Source organism: Ictidomys tridecemlineatus, chromosome 1 (genome assembly GCF_052094955.1).
Source record: "Ictidomys tridecemlineatus isolate mIctTri1 chromosome 1, mIctTri1.hap1, whole genome shotgun sequence".
Lineage (NCBI taxonomy): Eukaryota > Metazoa > Chordata > Mammalia > Rodentia > Sciuridae > Ictidomys > Ictidomys tridecemlineatus.
The window spans coordinates 126,470,668-126,498,312 of record NC_135477.1 but is presented as its reverse complement, the minus strand read 5'-3'; the positions used below and the strand labels follow the sequence as shown (position 1 = coordinate 126,498,312).

The following is a 27,645-nucleotide window of genomic DNA, read 5'->3' as shown; positions in this document are numbered from 1 at the left end:
TCCACGTTCCTGATTCATCCACCCACCCTCTGAGAAGCCTCTGTTAAACAGAAAAAAAAAAAGATCCAATTATCCAGAATCCACAGTTGAATAGATTTCAGCGACTACGTCTGCTTTCCCACACCTCACTCTCTACCCCTGTGGTTTAAGAGAAAGGGATAGATTCCAGGAAGGAGAAGCCGGGAAGTCACATTCAAGTAGAGAGAGATTTGACTTGACATTAATTTGTTTGCAAAATGAACTGGGAATTTCAGTTGACAGGGTGATATGGACTATCGCAAAGGTAAATCCATTCTAAGCTACATAAGCAGGAAGCACTTACATAGAATAAAATAAAGCATTAGTAGAGGCTAAGCAGCCCTGACCGTTGCTGAAGTGTGAAGATTGTAGGTCAATTTGTCCAGGGGGAGCAGTGTGGGTTAGTTGTCCTCAAATATCTGGAAGGGCTGTTGTGAGTAGGGAGAGCATGGCTGGCTTTCTGTTGATGCAGGGAGCTCACAGGTGGACAGTTCAGGAAAGAGGTCTAAGCTCACCGGCATGAGGAGCAGTGCTCATTAGAGCTCTTACATTTTCACAAGAAGAATCTAGTGTAGTCTGAGTAGTTTCCAAAATCCTACCCTGGTGAAACATTAGCTATGATGATTTCTCTCCCTCCCTCTCTCGCTCTCGCTCTCTCTCTCTCTCTCTCTCTCTCTCTCCCCTTTTTCTCTCTCAAATTTATTCTAATTAGTTATAATAGTAGAATGCTCTTTGATACATCTTCTATAAATGGAGGATAATTTTTCATTCTTCTTGTACATGATAGAATCCCACCAGTTATATATTTATACATGTACATAGGGTAATAAGGCCTGATTCATTCTACTATTATTTTCTATCCCCATACTTTTTCCCCTCCCTTCACTCCCCTTACCCAATAGAAAGTAACTATATTCTTCCTTAGCTGCCCCCTACTCATTGTGAATTACTATCTGCATATCGGAGAAAACATTCAGCCTTTGATTTGGGGGGATTGGCTTATTTTACTTAGCATGATATTCTCTAGCCCCATCCATTTACCAGCAAGTGGCATAATTTCATTCTTCTTTAAGGCTGAGTAGTATTCCATCATACACACACACACACTCTCTGATATAAATACATATATAACTTTTTTATTCATTCATCTTTTGAAGGGTATCTAGGTTGGTTCCATATTTTAGCTATTGAGAGTTGAACTGCTATAAACATTGATGTGACTGCTTCATTGTAATATGCTGACTTCAAGTCCTTTGGGTATAAACCAAGGAATGGGATAGCTGGGTCAAATGGTTCCATTCCAAGTTTTCTGAGGAATCTCTTTACTATTTTCCATGATGGTTGTACCAAATTGGAGACAGTCTTTACCACTTGCACCTCAGAGCATTAATTTCCAGGATATGTAAATAACTCAAAAAACTTAATACCAAAAAAAAAAACCAATAAATGGGTTAGAGAACTGAACACATACCTCACAAAAGAGGAAATACAATCAAAAAACAAATAACACAATCAATAAATGGGCTAAGGAACTGAACAGACACTTCACAGAAGAAAAAATAAAATTGATCAACAAATATATGAAAAAAATGTTCAACATCTTTAGCAATTAGAGAAATGCAAATCAAAACTACTCTGAGATTTCATCTCACCCCAGTCAGAATGGAAATTATCAAGAATACAAACAACAATAGATGTTCCTTGAGGATAAGGATTGCTGGTGTGACTGCAAATTGGTGCAACCATTATGGAAAGCAGTATGTGATTCCCTTCTCTTTCTTTATATTACAAAAGTAATGCATGAGGGCTGGGGTTGTGGCTCAGTGGTAGAGTGCTTGCCTAGCATGTGTGAGGCACTGGGTTCAATTCTCAGCATCGCATATAAATAAATGAATAAAATAAAGGACCATCAAAAGCTAAAAAAAAAATATTTTTTTAAGTAATGCATGATATATAACAACAAGTCCAACAGTACTATATTATGCCTCAGTATCCTGAGGTAACTGATGTTGCTTATTTGGTACATGTACTTCTGTAACTTTCTCTGTGTAGCTATACACATATATTAATGCATGAACGAATATGATTCTGTTTTGTTTTTACAAAATTGAGTTCATACTATACAAATTGTTCAGTAATTTAAATATCCCAGTGGATCAGTTCATCTTTGAAATAGCTGCAGATATTATAAAGTATAGGTGTATTATAGCATTAAGTCATTTCTCCATAGATATTCAAGTTGTTTCTAGATTTTAATACAATGTAATTGTAACTAGCATTGTTACAATGAATGTTCTCAAACATTTATTGTTACACACTGATGTTTTCATGGGATAGTTTACACTAAATGAGGATTCATTAAGTTAAAAGATATGTATATGATTTTAATAGCTTCTTCTGAAAATCTTGTTGCAATCCATATACCCACTGATAAATGCCCAATTGTTCATGCTGCCTCCAGGGTAGGACATTATCAGTCATTTTGCTTTTTACCCATTCAGCTGAGAAGCAGCATAGGATAGTGCTAGGCAAAGATTCTCTTGGCCAGAATGTCTGACTACCTATTTCAGCTGCAGCAAACTCCAGCTGCCTGCTTTACACTAAGAGACATTAATTGCTTTGTTTCTAAGTTACCATCATCTATAAAAATAAGATGATATGAATACCTACTTCATAAAACTATAACGAGCTTAAATGAATTAATAATTATGACTTAACAGTGACTAGCATATAACAAATTATTTTTGAATAAATATTAAAACATTGACCAGATTAATCTTTTGTAAGAGTAAAAATATTTTAAATGTTAATTTGCATCTTCCTAACTGCTAATGAGATTAGCATATTTTCTATATATGTCTTAGCCATTTGGTTTCTGTTTTCTCTAAATTTTCTGTTCAGATCCTTTGCTCATATTTTTGGTTTTTTTTTTATAAATCTTAAGAAACTGTTTCATCTTTTATAAATGACTTCCTTTTGATCTGTTTGTAAAAATAATCAGAATCAATTTTTACACTAGTTTTGTAAAACCCTCAGTCAGTACAGAACTATAAAAAAATTTTGTAAACACATGAAACCTTATACTCCAAAGAGAACCACTGTTGAATGTTTAGTGCATGGAAACTCTTCATTTATCCCCAAGTTCACTGACTCCTGCCTTTGGCTCCACACACTGATTATCTGTGGGGCTTTCAAAATACTGGTACTTGCGTTCCACCTCACAGGTGTTACAACTCTACTGATTGGTAGTGGGGCCCAGGAATGTTTTTAATGAGAGGAGTGTTTGATTGTACATGCAGCCAGGATTGGGAATCGGAGGATGCAGCTCATTCTTAAGTCAGTTTATTCCTAAGTGAAAATGTCTTGGGTGATCACTACTGCCATCTGTTGGTGGGAGGCAGAACTAATACAGGTTAGCTCAGTATGTGACATTTATTGTTCAAATCTGTGAAAGGTAATGTTTTCAAAGTTCTTGGAAATGCATCTCCACCTTCTTACGGGCCTTTTTCATGTAAATGACTTCTCATGCAACTTCTAACTGTAAGACTCTTATCATTAATATCAAATTTATATTTATCTCCTTGATTCTGTAAATTTTGTAGTAAAACCTGTGCTGTTCTTGAGGTCTTTATCAGCCTTGGTCATCAAGGATTTCAGTGATGTTTATCCTAATAACAGGATTGAGTCATTATCAAATCTTAGACATGCTTTGATCAGGCAGTGAAGAGACAAAACAGAAACAATTTTTGTCACTAATTCTAATCAAGTTGCCCACTATTGCCTTTCCCTACTCTGCCCTTCCCCAGTTTGAGTGTTAATTGAGATTTTCTTCTACTGGAATATCTTAGGATGTAGTTCTTCTGGGATTACACAGTGTGAAACATCAGGGGAAATAACAGGAAAGGCAATGAATAGGAAAACGCTTTGAGAAATAGTGATGTTGGCAGAAAGTGGAACCATCTAGGGGAAAGGTAAGATAAAGCTGGCAGAGCTACAGGATTCTGCATGGGCTGGTTACGAGCTAGTGAGTTTGCTTTCCGAGAGAGAGGTATGTTTCCTCTCTCCTCCACAGACGGGCCCAAAGAAGTTGAAGACACTGAGAGCATGAGATTGCTTGTCTACCACGAAAACTATCTTTGATTCATCGGGTTTAAAATGTATGTATTAATTTCCCAGCAACTTTAATGAATTGTGTGTTATTCCTGTTGCTGGCAATAGGGGGCGAGTATTTATATATCTGCACACAGACACGTTGGTATGCAGATAGATATGTATATGTAGTTTCATATAGACATGTATTTTATATGTGTTATGTATATGGATATGAAATACATTTTAATCCAAGACATCTTTATGAGTTGGAATCCTTTGCTGCCTATCATAGAAACCGATGCTGCGTTTCTTCTAACCACCCTGAATCCAGAAGAACTGGGTTTTCTTAAGAACTGGGTTTTCTCAACTTTGAAACTATTGACATTTTAGGCCAGATAGTTCTTTGTTGCTGGGGAGTGGTCTTGTGCATTGCAGGACATTGAGCAGCATTCCAGCTTCTACCTACTAATGTTGGTAACGTCCCCCTGTTGTGGAAACCAAATCCATCTCCAGACACTGCCTAATAGTACAGTTGCCCCTCCCCCATAGGAGCCACTGACTCGGAAGTTAGGATACTTCTGGTCCTGCTTTGGAGGAGTAGGTTTTCACTACTTGCCTGACTAACCCTCATCTAAATTAGGGTCCCTATTTTATTTTCTATCATGAAACAGTATACATCATTTTATAGCATCAGTGAGAGTATATAACAATATATTTGCCTTGAGGCATTAGTGTCTTTCCTTCCTGTTAGACTTTAAATTCCACAGTGCAATCTGTTTTTGTTCACTCTGTACACGTACCACCTACTGCAGTGATTGGCACTTAATAAGTGTTTGTCAAATAAAAGAATATAATTTTAAGATATTTAATAACCTGAAGCACAAAGCCTGATTTGGTCCAAAGGGGCTTTTCCTCTCAGGCTTATTTCAATCTATGTGACAAAGCTAGTAAAAGAAGAAATTGGGGACATATTGAGGCTGTTGAAGGGTGTGAGCAGGAAAATCTAAAAATTATATTATTTGGATAGAATTCCTTGGGGGTTTGGCGGGGTGCTGTTGAGTGGCAGTTTCATTCTGGAAAGAACAGCTCTGGTATGTCGCTGTAAGCAGGAGCCAACCTATCACTCCTGCGTTTTGAACCCCGTCCACCATTGATCCAGAGGAAGCAAGATTTTTGACCAGAGTGAAGCTTAATGCTCCATTAATTCTCTGACAGAAAATGCCCCCAGAACCAAGAGAGATGTGTCTATGGAAAATAAACCTCAGAATAGACAGCACAAGAGGCTTTTAATTCTTCTTTTCATTTTTTTTAAATGGAATTAAGACGTGGATTTTTAAAAATGAAAAATGACTGGCATTCTTCCCACTGAAAATGGAAAGTAATTTAATTTGTTAGTGGTTCATTTTATTTGACAGTCTTTGTATATACTCGATTTGGTTTGTTACACTGAATTACCCTTTAATAATGGGTACACATAATGCCAGACTCTACCCCCCAGGTTGGTTTGATAATTGGATGAGCGTCCATGTTGTTTGAGGTTTTCATGACAACAAGAACAGAAGCAATTTGGAAAACTCCTAACCAGAAGAGATTTTTTGTTTTTTGTTTTTATTTTTGTTTTTTTTTCTTCTTCTTCTTCTTCAATGAAGTTAATTGCTACTCAGTGAACATTCTTTCCACTAGCTACTTTTTCTGAGCAATGCTAAGTTCCATAATCATGACTAAATTCCCTGAGTGGATGAAAGGGAAGCTAAAAACCTCGTAGCCAATAGAAAAAGTCAGAAATTTTTCTCTAGGCAATCTTTCAGAGTAACCATTTTCCTATGATTGGAAAGAAATTTAAGAATGCTAGGAGTATGTAGGGACTGGCCAAAGTTCAAGGGCAACTCCGCCCCTTAGTCATTGTATGACCCTGGCAAGCTTCATGACCTCTTCTGCTTCAGGATTCATATTCATAAAGTGGGAATGCCATTAGGGCCTGCCTGATAAGGTCATCATGAAGACTTAGGGACATAGCATGTGTACAGTGCTTGGTACAATCCTGACACAAAGCAAGTTCTCCAAGAATGTTTAGATAGTAGGTATCAGGCCCTGTGCTGCTGCTCAACAACACTACTGAGAGAGTTGTTCTCCCTATGGAAGCGATGATGATAATAAAGATTAAGTAACAAGTTCCAGGCCTCTTGGCTAGTAAGTGGCACAGCCAGGATCCAAGGCCAGGCCTGTGTGACTCCAAAAGCTCTCTTACATTGTTCAAATTTTGTGCTTATGTGCTCCATAGAAGAGATGTTCCTTCCTGAGCACTTTTCAGGAAACAACTAAACCTTGCCACCATAATGTTAAATAATCACAGAAAATATGATTTCATGAATATTTTAATCATTGCCTATTTAAAATAAACTGTTCTATCACCCTTGTAATGCAATCAATGGAATTTAAATGCCATTGTAAGTGAATACCCATCAATATTTATTGAAAGAACATGTGAACAAGTTTTCTTGAGGCTGAGGCAGGAGGATGGTGAGTTCAAAGCCAGCTTCAGCAAAAGTGAGGTGCTAAGCAACTCAGTGAGACTCTGTCTCTAAATAAAATACAAAATAGGGCTGGGGATGTGGCTCAGTGTTCGAGTGCCTCTGAGTTCAACCTTCAGTTCCAAAAAAAAAAGAAAAAAAGATCTTTGTGGTGTTCATTTTTTTTCTTTTTTTAATATATTATTCTAATTAGTTATACATGACAGCAGAATGGATTTTGATTCATTGTACATAAATGGAGCACAACTTTTCATTTCTTTGGTTGTACATGATGTCGAGTCGTACCACATGGGCAGTCATACATGTACCTAGGGTAATGATGTTCATCTCCTTCCACCATCTTTCCTGCCCCTATACCCCTTCTCCCAACATCCCTCCCCTTTGCCCAAAGTTCCTCCATTCTCCCCACACACACCCCACCCCAGTTATGGATCACCATCCACTTATCAGAGAGACCATTCATCCAGGCTTTGGGGATTGGCTTACTTTCTTTAGCATGATATTCTCCAACTCCATCCATTTACCTGCAAATGCCACAATTTTATTCTTTTTTAATGCTGAGTAATATCGCATTGTGTGTATATACAGTTTCTTTATCCATTCATCTGTTGAAGGTCATATAGGTTGGTTCCACTGTTTAGCTATCATGAATTGAGCTACTATGAACATTGATGTAGCTGCATCACTGTATTATGCTGATTTTAAGTATTTTTACCATGAATGAATCCCAAATAAATGTAAAAAGCATTTTTTTATCATTTCTACAATGAATATAGATAGAGACAAGAAAGATTTTACCCCTATGGATATGTGACTATTAGGATTTAAAATTTTCTTCTGGGTTGTTACTGTAATTATTGACAGAACACAATTCACCAGAACAAAGTAAACATAATTCTAACAAACAATGATGCCAAATACAAAAATCAAATCTTATTAGAAATGTATAAGCTGCGGTGGGAGCATTTATGGGTCCCTGGCTAAAGGGATTATGCAAGTGTCCCTCCCAGAAGTGTCTGTGTCCCCATAGTGAACCTTAAGATTCAGGGTGGGTACAGGTATGTCTACAAAAGGAATGGAGAGGAGGGGAACAGGTGCCAGAAGACCACAGCTTCTTAACAGTCACAATTTCTTGTTTTGCCAAGGGGAGGAGGAGGAGAACCTAGGTTGTGGGTATGTCTTGAGACAATCTGATTTTAGACTGGAAGACACATGGTAGTTAGGGATGGTGTCCTTTAAAACTGTTGGATCTAATGCCTGAGAAGTCATCACCTATTCCAGAGGACCCAGTGTCCTGACTGAAGGTGGCTGCCCCATCCCATTGAGCCAAACTGCTTTGGAATAAAGGTGTTTGCAGAATGATTTAATGATGCTCCTTTGCAAGGTGACTTGTTCCTCTTCCTTTGGAAATCCCAAATATACGGGGATGGTCCCTGGAGAGCCTCCGAGGGTATTTCCTGAGGGAAGCCCATTGAACAGGCAAAGGGCTTGAACTTGAAGACAGCCTTTCATAACTTAGGGCAGCATCTTCTAGGTTCTCCACTGGGTCTCAAACCTGTTTTCCCAGAGCACCAGGCTCAACATCTGTTTCCACCAAGCATGAGTTACACCAGGACTTGAGCTCTCATTTGCCTTTTCTAGATCTGACATCCCTGATGGTCTCTGCTTCCCGGAAGGGCTGGTTATAAAGCAGAAGGAATAGGAAGCTGTGTATTGTTGGTCTCCCCAACCTTCTCAAGGACACTCTGTGGCAACTACCCAGCTTGTAGTAGTAGATGCCCAATAGATATTTGCCGAGGGCTTTATCTGGGGTCAGTGTGTGGTCAAAGTGCCCCTAAATGCACTTCCTAACTGGTGATATGAAACCCACCTCATCCCATAACCTTCATGTATCCAGCGAGTCTGGAAGATTGGTCTGCTCAACTCAATGAGATTTGACCTTGAGTTTCTCAGCGGCTTCAATCCATTCTCATCCTTCAAACGAGTCTTCTTTCTTTGTTTTATCTCCTCTCTGACCATCCCTTCCCTCTGAGTCTTGCCTTGAATCTGTCAACGTGATGGGGGGGCTGGAGGTTGCCATGGTAAACACAGCTGTTGTTTTTTTCCTCTGTGAAAAGTCGATGGGGGGGGGGTGCAGTGAGTCCTTCCCCAGCCCCTCCCTGCTGTGTGGTTCACAGATGTCTCTTAAAGGGGGGCAGCCTCCGGGGCTTCCTGTTTTTCAGGGCTCTGCTCAGCTTTTGTGTGTCTCTGAAGCAGGGCATTGTGACCTGCCAACCCCCCCACTTAGGTGCCCTGGAAGATTGTGAAGAATCACTGGTGTGGTCACCAAATAAGCTGAATGACAGCAGCATTCATTCTGTTAGTAAATAGGTTCTGGGAAGTGAAAGATGATCTGGTTTTTCTTAAGAGGAGAGAGGCAGGAAGGATAATGAGAAGGAAGGTGGAAGGCTGAAGAAATGAAGCGGAAGGGGAGCAGGTGCCAGAAGATCCCAATTTCTTAACAGAAAAGAGGCGGAATGGGGCAGCTAGGAGTGGGCAGCTATTGGCACCTTTCCTCACCTTCACACTAAAATCCTCCATCCAGCCCAACTACTGGTCCGGCGTCTTCCCCTCCTCTCTGGGCACAAAAACTGCTTGCTGCTTTTCCAGTACCATGAGCCACTGCAGGGCCTTTGTACCTGCCATTTCTCTGACTGGAACATTCTTCCTTCCCCATCTGGCCTGGCTAAGCCTCGATTCATCCTTCACATCCTCACCTTTTCATGCTCTCTCATGAAAGGCTCTCTACACCTCCCTGACCACATTAAACTTCCCTTAGCACTAGATTCTCTCTTTGGGGGCACTTAACCCACTTTATTAGTCCATGTCAATCTGAACTATTTGATGGCAGAACCTGTGTCTCGCGCTCATCATTCAAGTCCCCACAGTTTTGCGAAGCTCTCAGCAGGTGTTGCTGAAATAGTGAGCGAGAGGTTGAACGGAAGGACACTCATCTCTAATCCCCACAACCACTCTTAATAATGCAGGTGGTGCATGCCTATAATCCCAGCAACTCGGAGGCTGAGGCAGGAGAATCACAAGTTCAAGACCAGCCTCAGCAATTTATCAAGGCCCTAGGCAACTTTGCAAGACCCTGGCTCAGAATTTAAATGTCAAAAGGGGCAGGGAGGCTATAACTCACTGATTAAGTTCCCCTGGGTTCAATCCCAGATGCCCAAAAGGAGATAATGCAGGCACAGGTAGGCTAGCCAGAGCTCGGAAGGAGCAGGTCAGCTGCCCATGGTCCCACAGCCTGTCTGTGTTCAGAGCCTGGGTCTTCCCATCCTGCCATCCCAGGCTTATGCCACAGAACCACTGTCTGTCACTGAAGTGTGGGATCCCAGGGGCTCCCTCTCACTTCCCTTTCCTGGCATCCAGCAGACCCCTGATTCTTCCATATCCACACCACAGCTGCCTCTGGTTTTCAGGACATCCAGCACCACATCTGTCTAGAATGGTTTCCTCCTAAGTCTTTTATTTAGTGCAACAACTCCATCAAATGTGAGCTCAACTCCCTGGAGACTGAGCTGGCAGAATGCGGTCTTCTGGAATTTATGTCGGTTGGTGAGCTGACTGCACTTCACAAAATGTAGCCATTTGTGGGGGCTGTCTCTCCCCACCACCTGGATCAAAGCCAATGCAGAAGCTGAAGCCTTCATCTGCCACCTGGTGTCAAATCAGCCAGGACTCAGTTGCAAGAGATGATTTGCCTGGGGGAAAAAAAATCGCTTTGGGTTCCTTATTTTCTTATTTCTGTGAAGAGACTGCACCTGTGCCGTGGGGTTTGGTGGTGGTGGTTTAGTCTGTCTGTGTTCTCGCTCACTTTCTTAGGAGCCAATTTCATCCAGAACTCAAAGTGTTGTGTCTTTGTTCATATTTTCTAGAGAGATTCATGTGTGAGAAACTATATCACTGCCTTATTCTCTGACCTGCCAAGAAGACACTTACTGGCACTTGTCAGACATTCAGCAAATACTTACTGAGCACTTTTTACATATCAGTAGAGTGACCATATGATTCATGGTCCAGCCAGGTGCAGTGATGCACACCTATAATCCCAGCAATTCAGGAGGCTGAGGCAGGAAGATAACCATTTTGAGGCCAGCCTGAGCAACTCAGCAAGACCCTGTCTCAAAAAATAAAAAATAAAAAGAACTGGGGATGTGAGTCAGTGGCAAAGCACCCCTGGGTTGAATCCCCAGCACTGAAAAAAAATTTTTTTTGATTGTCCAAACTGGCACAGGTTTGAACATGAAAGTGGAAGCTACCTGATTGGTATTCCAAGCCAGTAAGTATAAATCAAAGTTTTCTCAGGGTGATGAGGACATAATTGGAACCCTATATATTAATGGCTGAATGGGGTTAGTAGAGTCTTGGGAGATAAGTTTTTTCAAAATGCCCTTAATGATCGAGGACAAAGCCAAGAGGGAATCTAGGCCTCCAAAGCCAAGCAATGAAAAGATATGAGGATAAATTAGGATTCAAGTTGAATGAGATTTCTAAAATGTCCCCACAATTTATTTATAAAAATAGATTTCATGTTTAAGAAAATAAAACTGGAATAAGATCTCTGGAAGGCAATGTCCCCACAGGGGAGTCCAAGCTCCCCTGAGGCGAGGCCACCTGGAAGGTCCTGGAAAAAGTTTAGAATTTTAATGAATGAAATATCCCCTCAGGGCCAGGTGATGGCAATACTCTTTTTGGTACCAGGGTTTGAACTCAGGAGCACTTGGCCACTGAACCACACATCCCCAGCCCTATTTTGTATTTTATTTAGAAACAGGTTCTCACTGGGTTGCTTAGCAGGCTCACTTTTGCTGAGGCTGGCTTTGAACTCATGATTCTCCTACCTCAGCCTCCCGAGCCACTGGGATTACAGGTGTGTAACCCTTTTGAGAAAAGAATAGCTGAAAGGACCCAAAGTGAACAGGAATAGATGTGTTTTCTCAAACTTTAAGCACCTTTACTGTGGTTAACTTTTGGAGGGGGGATGGGGGGTAATTAGGGATTGAACTCAGGAGCACTTAATCACTGAGCCACATCCCTAGCCTCTTGTTAAAATATTTATTTTGAGACAGGATCTCACTAAGTTGCTTAGAGCCTTACTACATTGCTGAACCTGACTTTGAACTTGTGATCTTCCTGTCTCAACTGTTGGGATTAAAGGCATGTGCCACCATGCCTGGCCCAACTGTGGTTAACTGCCTGTGGTAACAAAGGCCACAAATATGTGCACTGTCTTCCCAGGGAAGAGCTTTGGTTCTGAAGCGGTTTGTTTCTCTTGCATCCCAGGTACCTGTCCTGAGACCCATGGACCTGATGGTGGAGGCCACCCCACGAAGAGTATTTGCCAACGCACATACATATCACATCAACTCCATATCAGTCAACAGCGACTATGAGACCTACATGTCCGCTGATGACCTGAGGATTAACCTATGGAACTTTGAAATAACCAATCAAAGTTTTAGTATCCTTTCCTTGCAGCCAATAATCATTTGGCCTGAATCAAGAGTATCCAGGTATGAGTGGGCTTGGGGGTGGGGGAAATGGCAAGACCCAGCACTGAGGCAGAACTTGTCCCTCTTAGAATACATTGTCATCTATGAGACTTTCATCCTAACCAAGTTAGGGAACTATTGAATGACAAGTAGTGGCCCCGGACTAGCTCTGGATTAGAACTCTGGATCTACTCCTTCAGGCAGTGGCATTTGTATGGCACACAGTAAAATCAGATGTGACTTTACCAACAGTAAGACCCTAGAGTTCAGTTAGGACTCTGCCTTCTGTTAAAGGATCTGTAAGTGGTCTCTGTGGACAACATGGACCAAAGGTTCACATCAGATGACTTCTGTTGTATCATAACAGAGAAAATAATAGCAGCTACTGTGTATTGAATTCCCAGAACTTGGACTAGGACCTTTGAGCATAGCATCTCTCTCTCTTTTTTTAACTCTCCACTGAATTATAATATGCATACAGAAAAGTGTGCATATTGTAATTTATACACTTTGATGAAGTTTCACAGATTGAGCACACCTGTAACCAGCATCCACAATTAAAAAAAAAAAAAAAGCCTTTACAGGAGTCTTCAAACCCTTATCATCATACCTCCTTACTGTTTCTATCCCTCAAGGGTATATTTGATGTAACAACCCTATAATGTCAGTATTATTATCTCCTATTTAACTGAAATTTAGAGAAGTCCAGATAATTTCCGTATGAGCATCTGGAACAAAATTCTCACCCCACTTTTTGGGCCCTGTTTGTTTAATTTTTATGTGATCATAAAAAATGGGCCATTTATTGAGTACCTGCCAGGTGTTCCATCGCTGCCGAAACCTGATCCCTCACTCCAAGTCCCAGCTCAGCTCAAGGTTCCACCAGTCAGCTAGGTGACTGTACCCAGCTTCCCTCACTCCCAAGCCAATCTGCCCATGAGCCCTGTCGATGCTTCCGCTAACATACCTCCAACCAACTCCCCCCTCTCCTCCCCATGCCTAATACCCCGCTAGCATAAGCCACTCACCTGGGTGACTCTACCATTTTCCCTGGCCTCCTTTCTTGCTCTCCTGTAATTATACAAGCTCCATAAATCAATCAGAGTAGACCTTTCAGCATGTAATCCATCTATCAATCTCTCCCTGCTAAAAACAGCTTTCTATTGAACCTAAAATAAAATCCAAGTTATTTACCCAGACCAGATTCCACACCATCTGGGCCCTGACTCCCCCTTTGATACCTATCATATCACTCTTTCCTCATTAACTCTGTCTCAGCCGACTAACCACTTCTCGGTTCCTGGTAAGACTTGCTCTTCCATTCTTTGCATCTGCTGCTCCCTCTTTCTGCCATGCATGCTCTGCCCCCACAGTTCACAAGGCTAGCTACATGTCATTATTCAGACCTCATTCTAATGTCATCTCCGCAGAGGCACTTTCTCCCCCTATCTCCCAAGCATCACGAGCAACTCTCTCTCCCTCTTATCTTTATAGTACTTATCAGGATTTGAAATTGCTTTTTACTTGTATTTTTTATTATTTTACTTTCCCCATGTTTGGATATAAATTCAATGGGACCAGAGACTTTGTTTGAGCCACTGCTGTATTCCAGCATAGGGAACCCTCTGCATATAGGAAGGTAGAAGGAGGTTATCAGAGTTAGAGGTATCCAGGAGGCAGCTGACTATGAAATTTAACCTGGAAATTTAACTTTAAGTTAGCAAAAGTTTATAGGAAAGCTCAGAATGTTATCAATTAAACGTCATAATGGTCCAAACACGTAAGAGATTATTGTTCCCATCAAGTCCAGTAGTGGTGATCCCCATTAGCAGCAGCAGCATCCAATCAATAGCATGGAGCCTCGGGCCTCTTCCATCTTGTAACTCCACAGTGCCACCGGGTTTATCTGTAGCAGACAACAAGAGGGAGAGGTGGCACGGGACCACATAGGAGAGGTTCCTATAAACCAGGCCTCAAAACAGCATTCATCTCATTGGCTAAAACGCAGCCACGTGACCACCTTTAACTGCAAAGTAGGCTAAGAAGTATATTCTAGCTGTGTGAGCAAGGAAAAGAAAAAGACCTGGTTTGAGTTCACAGCTAGCTAGTCACCACCACAAAGAATTCTCAGCCCCCAGAGACCTTTTAGGCAAGGCCTCTTTAATCAGGTCCTGGCACTTATGAGATATATTTGGAAACCCTGAGAACTGACCATCAGGACTGTGACTGGCATCTTTTGTTGATCGCAGAACAGACGTGACATACTGTCTGGGTCTAGGAGAACCTGCCTACAGATTTTGCCTGGCAGTGCAGCTGCTAATAGAATGAGAGTGGGTGGTGGTTCCTTTTCCCTCTTTACATCTATTCCAAGAGCCAGAAATCTGCTCAGGCTCAGCTGGCTGTCAGACTGAGCTTCTGCTCTCCCCAGCCTAGGTGGCATGTACTCTGAATTTTGCCTCCAGGCCTTCAAGGGGGGAGGGAAGTTTGCTTTAAGCATTTTGGGAGAGAGATACCTTGGGGAGAATGCAAAGGGGAAATATTAATAGTGCAGTTTAGGTTCTATTCTGCAGATGTGTGACAGCCTGCCAGATGCTGGCATACAAATGAGACCGTACCATTCACCCTTAAAGCAGCCATATGTAAAATAATCATTGTCATCATGAGGATGATGATAACTGATATCTATATAGCACTTTTCAACCAGACTGCCCTGAGCACTAAAACTGTACAAACTTGGACCCCTTTGCCTCTTGTCACTGAAGTGTAGCCATCTCTGGGCTAGGGGCAGCCGTTTTTCAAAACAGTCTCAGAAAATACCAACCAGGCATGACTTGAATCCTGCATGGTTTAGCACCTTTCTGTTACCCCTCTTATCCTCCAAGGAAGCAGCAGAAATACGTCTTGGGACAGAAGAAAATTAGTTTCCCAAAAGATGCTTTTAAGCAATATTTAGGCTTTTTTGTTTTTAAAATTATGTACTTATGATGAGTATTAGAAAACACCACCCTCATACCAATCCTTTGAGTTCACAGATACTGAAAACTTCATTTAAATTATGAAGAAAGTATGTGTCCAGTATTGAGTCAGTAGCAAGACAAGTGGTCTGGAGATATGGTTAGAAAAAGTCCTGACTTCCAGGACTGGCCTTCCATGTGACACTGGCATCATGGTTGGGCACTCAGGCTTTAGAGTCCAGTAAGCATGGTGTTCTCTCACCCAGCTCCACTTCTTTCTGTCTGTGTAATTTTCACATTTCCTAACTGACTTAAGCCCCTATTTTCTATTTTGTCATCTGTAGAGAGGAGCTCTGTCAAAAAAGATTGTGATAATTGTGTGTGTGTGCACGTTTGCACGCTCGCTCGCTCTCCCTCGCTCTCTCTCTCTCTCTCTCCCTCTCCCTCTCCCTCTCCCTCTCTCTCCCTCCCTCTCTCTTTCCCTCTCTCTCCCTCCCTCTCTCTCCCTCTCTCTCCAGTGCCTTCCTAAGTAGATAATTGATAAACAGGGGCTGACACAATCATGATTATTAATTTTTTTAATATTTAGTCTGTTTTATTCATAGGCTTACCTATTATAGAAACTCTGGGAATATACATAATTTGCTTTTTTAGCTTAGTGCTTCTTATATACAATATTATATTAAAAGATGTCTTTTTAATTTATTTTTTATTAGATGATTACTGTTGAAAGGATGAGGAAACTAGAAAAGGCAAATGTTACAGTGGTGGAATGTGTTCTGTTTAATTCATTATCTGGGTCATCTTCTCAATTCTAGACTCTTCCTTTGGTTCTAGAGTTGTGTAATCTTTGCAAGACTTTGCTTTTTATGTCCTGGTTGCCAGATATTTGCAGGACCTCGGGTCCAACACCTTATGTTTAGCTCCAGCTCAGAGCAAGGCATTCCTAACCCTATGGTGCCTGCTGGTGAATCCTCTCCTTCCATCCAGAGCCTGTGGATCCCTGCCCATGTAACAGATCCTCGCTTAAAGTGCACAGACTTTGATCTCAATGCATAGACCATAATACACATTTCTGGATAGGGTAAGAGGCATCCCTAGCTTATCAGGAAAGGAAAATTGCTTTTGAAAATATTGCTTCTTAATGAAAACTTTTATACCCAAATTCCTTTGAATGCTTTTTCTTGGGACTAAGAATGAGTTTATCTAGATTTGTTTTCAGTCCAACAGAGAAGCCAGTAAATAGACCCATATCAAGTAAAAGTACAGGCACAGCCTCAACAACTGTACAACTGAGCACCTATGTTATGACAGGTACTACACTAAGTCTGAGGATTAAAAAAAAAAGTAAAAAGAAACTTTCTGCTTTCAGAATGACATCAAATAATTGCACTATTGAATATATAATTATAAACTGAGATGTGTTCTATAAAAGAAAGGAATAGAGTTTTATGAATGCATTTTTTTTTGAAACTTGCTTCAGACTAGGGAATAAATGGGCTTTGCTGAGGGAACTATGAAGATATGAAAGAGGAAGAGTATGAACTAACTTGGCAAGATACGTGAAGAGATTTGTCCAGTATGTGCAGAGGTCCTGTGACAGGAGGGATCATGGAAAATTAGAGAAACTCTTGAGAAGTCCTCGATCACTGGAGCCCAGCAGAGCATGGTATAAGCAAGGCTGGAAAGCAGAAGCCACGCCTTGTAGAAGTATATTCTCTGGGAATGAGACAGAGGGCTTTGCAAGGAAGCCAACTGAACTCCAAGGGTACTTCCCTTTTTATCTTAGCAGCCTGTGTGAACTGAGATGAGGTCCATTTGGGACTGATTCCCTTAAGGAGGGACTATATAGCTTCAACTCTTGTTCCAGCCTCTAGTGTTCCTTAGTACCATGGACAGCTGCCTCCTTTTTAATCCAATGGGATTCTGCCAGACAGGTTTTGGGGGGCCCAATACAAATTGCTCTCCCTCATTGTTTTAGTGGCTTTCATCCTGCCAGGGGATAAAAGGTACAACTCAATTTCACAAATAGGCATTTAATGTAAAATAAGGGCGTCTGTTCCAAAGACACATCCAGCACCTTAGCCGGTGTGTGCCAGGGCAGTGCACTCCTTTCCAAATTAAAAGTAGCCCCGGTGGGTTTTCCCAGACTGGGTGCCTTGCTTGTATAGATGCCATCTTCCTACTTTGGAGGCCAGCCCTAAAGCTCTGTGGAGTAGGATCTCTTTTCCCAGAAGAAAAAGAAGTCCTTGGGGCCTCCTATTGTCAAGAAAGAGGGCAAGAATCCAGCTATGCAGACTTCACCTGGGTTTCTTGAGCTTCCTCAGAGGAGAGCTTAGTAGTTGAACTCTGGATTCTGGGGTGAGATTCACTACTGGATTTGAATCCAGCTCCAGCTCCTGAAAGCTGTGCAGCCTTGACAAGTTACTCACCATCTCTCTAACCCTCAGTTTCCTCATCAGTTAACACAGACAAGGATCCGACCTAAGGCTGTTGTGAGGACTAAGGGAGGTGATCTGCAAAGTGCAAGGCAGAGCACCTGGCCCAGAACAAAGGCTCTAAGTGTGGCTGTTCCTATGTGGGACATTCCCCAACCCACGTTTCTTTCTGCCATGTTGCCTGGATACTGTTCTCTCCTAAGAAAACCACAGGCTAAATAATTCACACTACGCAGGCCTGGCAACTTGGTCTGTCAATCTACTTTGCTTTTCTGCATTTAAAAAAAAAAAATTGCCTAGAGAAGGCTGCTAAGTCCCAAGAATGAAGTAAAGTAAAAGCTATCGGCATTTGCTGGCCATTTGTTATGTGAACTGGAGATGACATGAAAAATAGAACGACTAAAGCCCTGAAGTCATGACCCAGTAATGCGGTGGGGGGGACATCAGACTTCAGCCAAAGAGGCAGAACTAGAGAGGAGTGTGCACCCAGAGATGAAAACGAGAGGAAGGGAAGGAGACAGGGAGTGTGATGGACCTACACCTGTGGCTTTGCCTGGCAATTGTGTGGCCAACCAAGCCATTTCATTTCAATCATTCAAGGGCCGCAGGATAGGACGTGAGGAAGCGACAATCACAAGCAGGCTGGAACCCCCAAGTCTTGAAATAACAGCCAGGAAGGAAGGCTTAAGGAGAAGGAAGAGCAACTGCGGACTCAGCAGCCCTTATGGAAGGCCCACGCCTCCTGCTAAATGCCTTCCAGCTGATTAGGTCAGGCCCACCCAGAATGGCCTCCCTTTTGATTAACAACTGATCACAACTCATCTGCAGAATCCCCTCACAGCAGCACATAGGTGAATGAGTGGTTGAATGACAGTGAGGTGTACGTATGCTGCAAGATGGCCACTTCCTCCCTCTCACCCTCTGACTCTCCAGAGAATATCCCTCGTAGCCCAACCTAACCAGAAACGGGAAAGGGAAGCTCAAGGATTGTAGCTGAGCTTAACCACGTGAACATATCACAAAGTCATCGGAGTTGAGGGTAGGGACAGAAGGAGACAAACATGTAACCATACTAGGAAAGGGGACTCTAACAATTTTTTTGAGCCTTTACTAAGTGTTGGGTATGTGCCAGGTACCATAACACCACCTGCAGTTCTCTTCCTTTGTTTTCGCATGAGTTAATAGGGTTAAAATCATTCAAGATGATATAACTAGTTCCAAAATTGGGGATTAAAATTCAGGCCTCTCTTATTCCAATTTACAGTAAAATCTATGTTACACTATCCTGAATTATTCAGATATGTACTTTGTAGGATGTTCTCATGGAAGTGAAATCAAGGCACTATGGATGCCCTGGATATGAAGGATCCAGAAAGAATCCTATGATGCTTCAGAATGAAAGGGACACCTGAGGGCTGGGGGTGGCACTCGGTGGCAGAGCCCTTGCCTGGCATGTGCAAGGGCTTGGGCACACGCAGTAAAGCGGGTGGGCGAACAAATGAGCAGGCCTTGCATTTGGAAGTGTTTTTCTAAAGGTAGAATTTCAGGTTCTCTGTCCTATATGCGTAGGAAAGTTTATGGCTTAGGGGATTTTAAGCGCTCCCCCAGTCATGTAGGGCATCCCAGCCCAATGTCTTCTGAAACGCACTACGTGTTTCACATGGCATCATGTCTGTCCAGCAGACCCTCAGACTGGGCCAAGCAGTCGGCAAACACCCCACGAGTATTTGCACATTGGCTTTTGATAAGCCCTTAAGAGGACAATATTCCTTGGAGTCCTCCTTTGAGATCTCTGGTGCTTATCAAGCAACATATTCCTTTCAGATGCTCAAATCTTGATTCTTTGCAATCAATGCTCAAGATTCAAAGATTATATTCCCATCTTGGTAAAGAGAAAAGACCTTGCCAGGCATGGTGACACACACCTGTAATCCCAGCAACTCTGAAGGCCGAGGCAGGAGGATCACAAGCTGGAGGCCAGCCTAGGAGCTTATTGACCCTATCTCAGAAAACAAAAAGGACTGGGAGTGTAGCTCAGTGGTGGAGCACCCTGGGTTAAATCTCCAGTAACACACACACACACACACACACACACACACACACACACACACACACACACACCCCTCTCAAAGCAACTCAATATACCTTAAAAGGGAGTCTAACCTTAATATGATCAATGTTCAAGGCCAAGATAGGACTATTTTCCTCCTTCAGAATGGCTGACTTTAAGTAGGATGTGAGAAGCCTCAGCACTTTTGAACAGGTGGCCTCACATAGGTAAAAGCAGGTTCCACCCCACAGCATGGCCAAGCTTCCTAGCAGTCAGCGCTGCTTGGCTTCCTTGCTCTCCAACCTGTGCTTGGCTTAGGCAGGACTTCAGAGAAAAAAGAAAGCTCATCCGTATTGGCACAATCAGCCGTGAAGAGAAAGGCAGCAGCCTACAAAGCTGATATGGATGAACACTCTCCCTGGAGAAATGAGTTCTTCCTTCAGGAAATGGAATTTAGTACAATGGAAAAACCACTTAACAACTTTTCTCCATTATCCCACTTGATAATTGAAATTCTTACAGGCTTTGATAGGATTCTATTCATTTAAAGGCAAAAGCAATTGAAACCCAGAGGGATAAAATGACTTTCCCAAGTTCACTCAGCAAAATGGAATGAAATCAAAACTGCACCCCTTATTTCAGCCCCATTTTACTGCAATTGTAATATTAATCACAATATTATCTTCGACTTTAGAGAGGAGGCTTGTGCTGTCAACTTTCATAAAAGAATCAAAGCCAGGGAAACTACTATTTTTTTTTTTTACTTTTTTGCTTAGTAGTACCATTAATTGTAGAGATTTTAGAAAAATGAAATTAAATAACCAATAACCTCACCTCCAGTTTTGCTGTATATATGGTATATTTGCATCACAATTTAAACTTAATGCTAGCTAATTTGACCATATGAGGGAAAAGTTAAAAAAATTCAAACTCTAGATTTACTCATGAACTTTCCTTCTATTCAGTCTGGGATGCAAACACGCAGATGTCCACCCTCACACAGCCACACATGCTTTCTCTGTCCCCTGCTTTATTTTTCTGCTTAGCAGTTGTATCTGTCAAATATCCTGAAATATCCTGTATGTTACATTTATTTACCTTGCTTATTGACCACATCCCCCCAAAAAATAGAGGCTCCATAGAGCAGAGTATTTCAGCCTGCTTTGGTCACTGCCGTTTCCCCTGTGCCCAGAAAAGTGATAGCAGGTTGTGGATTCTTCAGAAATATTCTATGTGACAGATGAGTGAATTAACCGATCCCAGGGACTAAAAGGTAACTTACATGCTGACTTCAGCATCTAATCTCCCTACAAGACAGACCTCTATTTTTTCCCTGTCTCTGGCTTTCAATATGAATTTTTTTTTAAATGTGGCTGTGCTCAGACTTACCTAGCTTTGTACCAAACTTTCCTCACCTAAAATCACACACACACACATATATATATAAAATCATAGAAGTGTCTTAATTCATTCTCCATCCTAAGATACTACTTCATTAAAGAACATATGGAAATGGTGCTGGCAATTTAAAAAGTAATAATTCATAGAACTTCCCTGATAAAACAGTCACCAGCATTTCAGCGACTTGCCTGGTAGGTCAGCATTTCTAGAGTGTAAGTTCAAATTGCAGTATGATAACACTTGAGTTAGAATTCTGCATGCAGTGGTGTGTTTTTGTTTTGGTTTTGGTTTTTTTTAACAGGCTTGGAAATTTCACTGTCGAAACAATTTAAAGAGCTAGATAAATGTTTCCTTAATCACTTCATTATTTCTGTATTTTGATTTAGATGGCTGTCAGTCTTTTTATTTTATAATGGCGCAGTAGACTTTATTTATTTATTTATTTATTTTGGGGGGGGGTACTGGACTGTGGAAAGCTTGGATTTCCTTAACTTGGATTAAGGAAATGACTTGTGAATGGCCTCACACTCCCTTACCACCCTGTGGTGATCCTTTCCTTTCCCTCTCCCTACCACTGATGTAATTTATGGCTCTGGCTTCTTATTTGTTGGAAGCAGATCCCTGAAGGGGTGACCTCCCAGTGTCTTCAATTATTATTTTAAATGATGCCTTAGGCTACCGCCTGGCACAGCAGTGCCCTCACCTTCCCGCGCCTTCTGCCTTCCAAGCATGGAGCTCAGCTACCAAGCTGGCTGTGCCCCCTCCTGTCCTCAGAGCTGCCTCCAGAGTCCCAGCAGAGAGCCAGATTAACCCCTTTTGTTAGCAGAGGCAATTTGCCTGGGTTTAGCATTAATAAGGAGTGCCATAAGCAGTCGGGGTCAGAAAGAACATATCTGTCAAGCCCCAGGGTTAATTTAATAGCAATCTGTTGGCTGTCTAGGCTTTATATTAGCTGTGAATCCGATGCTGTGTTTTGCCTTTGCCATTTAGTTCTTTGGGACAACAGGGAAATAATTTGGATAGAGTACTCCAAAGGATAAGAGAAGAAAATTGACTGTCAGAACGCATCATTCCAGATCATACAGGGAGCCAGGCATTGCTCGCCTCCTTTCTCCCCCAGTCCCAACACAAAGATCCAAACAGCCCATGCTGACAACACATGTCTGTCTTTGCGGTAGCGTCACGGGAAAGGCCTGGGTTCCAGGGATGCAGTGTGGAATTTCCTTCTCCCTTCCCCAGGAGCCATTTGAATTTCTGACAACTAGACTCTCATGCTTCTAGAACTCACCAAGCCCTCCATTAAAAAATAAGTCAAGACATCCTTGTCAGGTTTTTGTTCAACTTCTGGTTCAAAAAATAATAATTATTATTATTATAGAACATAAAACTTCTGGTTGTGGGAAATGTCACCAAAATGATCAGCGATGGGCCTCAAGCAGAAGAGATGGCTCTGCCCTCCCGATGAGCCAGGTACCGACTCAAGAGGGTCAGATGCTTGGGAAGGCCACTCAACAGGGAGGCAGGGTGACATTGTGGTCCAGAACTCAGGCTCCTGAGTCTCACAAACTTGAGCTGAAAGCCCAGCTCTGCCCCCATGACGAACATGACCTTAGTGATTTATCTTAGTCTTATCTTTGCTCAGCTATAAAATAGGGCTGTTGATAGTTGTGACCACGTGTGGCCGGGGATGGGAGACAAGTAAGACAGCATGGGGCAGGCCCAGCACCTGGTAGACCTCACCCGATAGACCTCTCTATCAAGTTCCTGCTGGTTGATTCAATGTATCACTTTCCAAAATGTTGACCCCTGGTTATGATCTTCTGCCTTATCTTTTCCATTTTGGTTGTTTAAAAAAAGGGTGGGGGGAAGGGGTATGTAGATCATGGTTTATGCCCTGAGCCCCAGAGAATCCAACCAAGTCAAAAGGGAGTCTCAGGCCTGGAAGGGAGAGAGAGCCCAGAAGGCTGGGGGATGAAGGGTGGGTGAGGGCAGGCCTGGTGGCCCAGGATGTGTGGAAGGAAGGACCCAGAAGCATTCAGTGGGCACATCCCCGTGAGAGTGCCCCTGGGGGTGGAGGGACGTCGTTGGTGTCACGGGTGTGCTTCGGCACTTTGTTTTCACACATTCTGACTTTATTTTTAGGTGGCGGTAGCACCTCCCCTTCCTCCACAGCGCAGAGCCTTCCAGTTCAGCTTGTTTTGGAGCACTGCTGGGAGAGGTTGAGAAAGCAGACACCAGATTTTCTTTTCCTATTTTGGGAATAGAGAAACATGCTCACTGGCGCTTTAGGGCATCAAGGATCTTTCTGGAGGGCGATGAAATCTGACAGCAGCTCAGCACTGTCCTCTGCTTTACCCTGTGCCATGTTCTGGCCATGGAGGCCAAGGCATGGGTCAGGGTGGCCAAGAGGACATCAGAGCCACCCCCTGCAGCCTCCTCTGAACAGCACGGGCTTTTGCTCCCAGGAGCATGTACTAATTGCAGTAATATTTAGGACTCTGGTAGGAACAGTTGAGTTAAAAGGTATTAGTTTGTGAATCCAGGGGACCCACATGCCCTGGACACCCTGGTAATATTTGCATCTGGGTTTGGCAGGGGAAACTGTAGAAAAATGTAATGTTAACTCAAGTCTCAAACTAACTTTAGAAAGGATGCAACAGAACGTAGATGACATCATGGAAGGGGAGGAGGCACAGCCAAAACAAAAAGCCATTGTGACAACAAATTGCATGTTGGAGTCATTCTCAGAACAACACAGGTGACATTTGACAGTAGGGGACTACTTTGTTGGGACTACATTTGCTTGTCCCTGTCTTGACTCTAAGATGGGGACTCTGCTCCTTGCTTAATGAAAAGCAGAGCTGACTCTCGTCCCTTCCTAGGATGGTCTGTGTCACATTACTGCGGGTTGATTTGGTGCATTGCTTTCCAGAATGTGGTTATGGACACTCCTGGCTCATGCATGGTTTCACTATAATTTTATACATTTATTTTCATGTGTTTTATTAAATTTAAACCAGCTCATGGAACTCATAACTTTATGTACGTTGGATTACTACTTAGATGAAATTGAGTAGAGAAAAAACAAGCCCATTGAGGGCTGGGGTTGTGGCTCAGGGATAGAGTGAGCCCATTTAAGGATGAAGAAAACAATGTTAAGTAAAAAAAAAAATATCTGGGGCTGGGGTTGTAGCTCAGTGGTTGAGTGCTTCCCTGGTATGCATGAGGCACTGGGTTTGATCCCCAGCACCACATAAAAAATAAAATAATAAAGATATTGTGTCCATCTACAACTAAAAAAATATATTTAAAAAAAATATTACCTGATGATAAATAGATGGGGCCAAAATCATGAAGTGGTGGAATCTGGGAAAAGTGGGAATCATTTTAGTCAGCTTGGATGGGTAACAGGATCCACATCACAAGGCCAAATCCCTTGCAGGCAGTTAATGCATGGGTCCTCAGAACCTCAGCCCCAGTAAGTGCCACCCAAGCCCTTGGAAAGGGTATGAAGGGATACATACAAACCCATTCCTTCATGCATGCTGAATACCCGCCAGAAGTGTTTGTCTCCATTGAATCACCTTCATAAGCAGAAAGCTAAATGTTTCATTCCAACATAACAGGAATGAGGTCTTTAAAAAAAATAGAGGGAAAATAATTCTTGATCAAGAAGAAAAATATTGAGGGGGGAAAAAAACAGTGTGTTCCATGGGGAAAAAAAAAGAGTGTGTTCCATGGAACCTAGATCTCACCCATCATGTATAAATGCCTTCTGATATTTAAACTCCCACCCAATCTCTAAAGCAAATCACAGTTTGGGGAGACTAGAAGGTCTGTGTATCTTAAATGAGAGAATGTTGCATAACTACGAAACAGCTCAGGTTTTTATGTTGGAGTGAAGTTGTGGTGTTTTCACTCACTGGCTATGTATTATACACTCAGAGCCTCCATTTCCACCCCTGAAAAACAAGTGTAAGAAATGTGTCATTTAAAAAGTTTTGCAAGGATTAAGTGAGATGAAGTACATGATATGCTTTGCACAGTGAATGACCTATAGTGGGTGCTCAATCAATAGTAGCAGCTATTATTATCCACATGGTAGTAAACAGTAAAGGTCTCTGGAATGTCGTGGAAGAGGATTTGCAGTCTATTCTAGATATAACTCATCAGGAGTCAAATAAATTAGAATTTATGGGACTAGTTTCTTAACTACTGTTATGTAAAGGAAATCAAGTCTTTGCCACTTGCATGAGCAGGAAATTTTGGTCATGAATGGATGTTTCCTACAAGGCAGAGGAATCGGGAGTTGGGGGACCTGAGTTCTAATGCTACCTCTAACTACTGGGTAACCCTGAGCCTCATTTCGGGTGCCTGAAACCAGTGGCACCTGCTTGTTTGCTAGCAGAGTCAGGAGGAAGGTCCACCTGGTGCCTAGTAAATGCTGCTGTGTTTCACTCACGTAAGATGGTGCTATTGCTGATCCCCCTACCCTGAGATTCTGCCCACTTCTTCGGTTCCCTCCTTGACTCGTCTGTGCCAGATATTGTGGATATTAAGCCAGCCAACATGGAGGAGCTCACAGAGGTAATCACGGCAGCTGAGTTCCACCCCCATCACTGCAACACTTTTGTGTACAGCAGCAGCAAAGGGACAATCCGGCTGTGCGACATGCGGGCATCAGCTCTGTGCGACCGGCACACCAAGTGTGAGTAGCACCTGGGGTGTGGGGGAGGGATGCAGAGTTCTAAAACTCTGTGTGTGTGTGTGTGTGTGTGTGTGTGTGTGTGTGAGAGAGAGAGAGAGAGAGGGGGGGGGGAGGGAGGGAGGGAGGGAGAGAGAGTGTATTGGGGGGGACTGGGAAGGTCTTTTATCTCATCTGACATATGGACTGGGAGTAAAGAGACTCCAAGTGTTGGCCTGACTTGAGAGTCAACTTCCCGTTTGGTGTTTTCGGTAAAGATAAAAACTTACGTTCAAAACTCCAAAGCACACAGGTGCAGGACCAGCCCCTGTTAGCAAGGGGTTTAAGTAACATTGCGGCACGATCCAAGTCGTGTGTTAAGATCTCTCTTGCCAGGTGTGGTGCACACCTATAATCCTAGCAGCTCAGGAGGCTGAGGCAAGAGGATCGCAAGTTCAAAGCCAGCCTCAGCAACTTAGCAAGGCTCTAAGCAACTCAATGAGACCCTGTCTTTAAATAAAAGATTAATAGGGCTAGGGATATGGCTCAATGGTTAAGCACCCCTGGGTTCAATACCCAGTACCAAAAAAAAAAAAAAAAAAAGATAACTCTTGCTGCTTTTGAGAGAAAGGCCCCACTAAATGGTGGCCTTGACAAGGCAGTGATGTGGTCATGAACAACAGCAGAGACTTCTAGACAAATCTTGGCAACAGAGCTAAAAGTACCTGCTGGACTATGTGGGAGGCCAGGAATATACCAAGAGTCAAGAATGGTGTCTCAGCAAGGAGCTGGTGGCTCCTTGGAGAGGTTGAAGCTATGGGAACCAGCACTCCAGAAACCCCAGACAGCAGAGAAAAGCTTCAGAGAGGGTGTTAGAGTGCAGCCCAGCACGCAGGTTGTCCTGAAGTTTTCAGGGCACTGACCAACCAAAGTAGCTTCCAACTCTCTGGGAGCAGAATGTTTAGGAGCAAAAGGCTAAAACCAGATGGAAACAGACGGAGCGGCTGACACCCATGGCTATGGTAGGTAGGATGGGCCTGGAGCCAGCAGGGAGCATTTCTAGAAGAGAAACTGCTCGCCAGGGTAGAGGCACCTGGAAGGCAAGAGGAAATCCATGCATGGTGAACGGCATTGAGCTAAATGGCACGCAGCTGCCCAGGCACTCAGAGCGCAACCCGCCACCCCCCACCTAGTGCCTCTGTCCCCTCCATTTTGCTGTGCAGAGTCAGGAGTGAAGGCCATCCTCCCCCCATGGTCCCCATCTTCAATTGCAGTTCTGTGACAGGGGTGGTCCGATGGTTCTCTGCAGAGGAGTGTGACCGGGAGGGAGATGGCTGTCTCCTGCTGCTTTGGGTGATTTTTGCTGGCTGGCTGGCAGAGGTTTCGCATGGAGGAGCTGGTGGGGGGGAGGGAGTTGTCTGTACAGCTTGTGGATTCTAGAGTCGCACAGACCCAGGCCCAAGCCAGGCTTCCTTTCTTAAAAACCTCTTTGTCTACCTTCCCTTAACCTGTCTGAGCCCGGTTTTCTCATATACAAAATGGATAAGATAATCGGGATAGCACTTCATGCATTTGCCATGGCACTGAAATGAGATAAATGTTTTTAAAAGTTGCTAATGAAGTATCTTATATCCCATTTTGTTTTCATGCTAAATCTTCAAAAGTTGGCATGTGGGTTTTTTGTTGTTGTTGTTTTGTTTTGGTTTGGTTTTGGTTTTTTACCAGTTGCTTCAATGCATAGATTGTGGCTACTATATTAGGGCAAATTTGGGTGGTTCCATCATTGAAGAAAATTCTGGAGAGTGCTGAGATCCTTGAGAACATGGACTCTTCTATCTTATTCACTTTGGCTTCACAGTACCTTACACAGTGCCTGGCCCAGAACAGGGGCTTAGTAAATGCCGAGGTTGTGCTAGTGTTGATCTTTGAACAGTATA

The 27,645-nt window shown here is 42.7% G+C and overlaps 1 protein-coding gene across 7 annotated transcripts in view; it reads left to right on the top strand.

Annotated features, from left to right (window-relative positions):
- Ppp2r2b (protein phosphatase 2 regulatory subunit Bbeta) overlaps nt 1-27,645 on the top strand; it is a 437,378-nt gene that overhangs the window by 366,540 nt on the left and 43,193 nt on the right. For all 7 annotated transcript variants that reach the window (XM_013358114.4, XM_040272822.2, XM_013358112.4 and 4 more), the window contains 2 exons: nt 11,973-12,150; nt 25,568-25,732. In XM_013358114.4, coding sequence (XP_013213568.1) covers nt 11,973-12,150; nt 25,568-25,732 — 343 coding nt within the window. The remainder of the gene's footprint in view (nt 1-11,972; nt 12,151-25,567; nt 25,733-27,645) is intronic.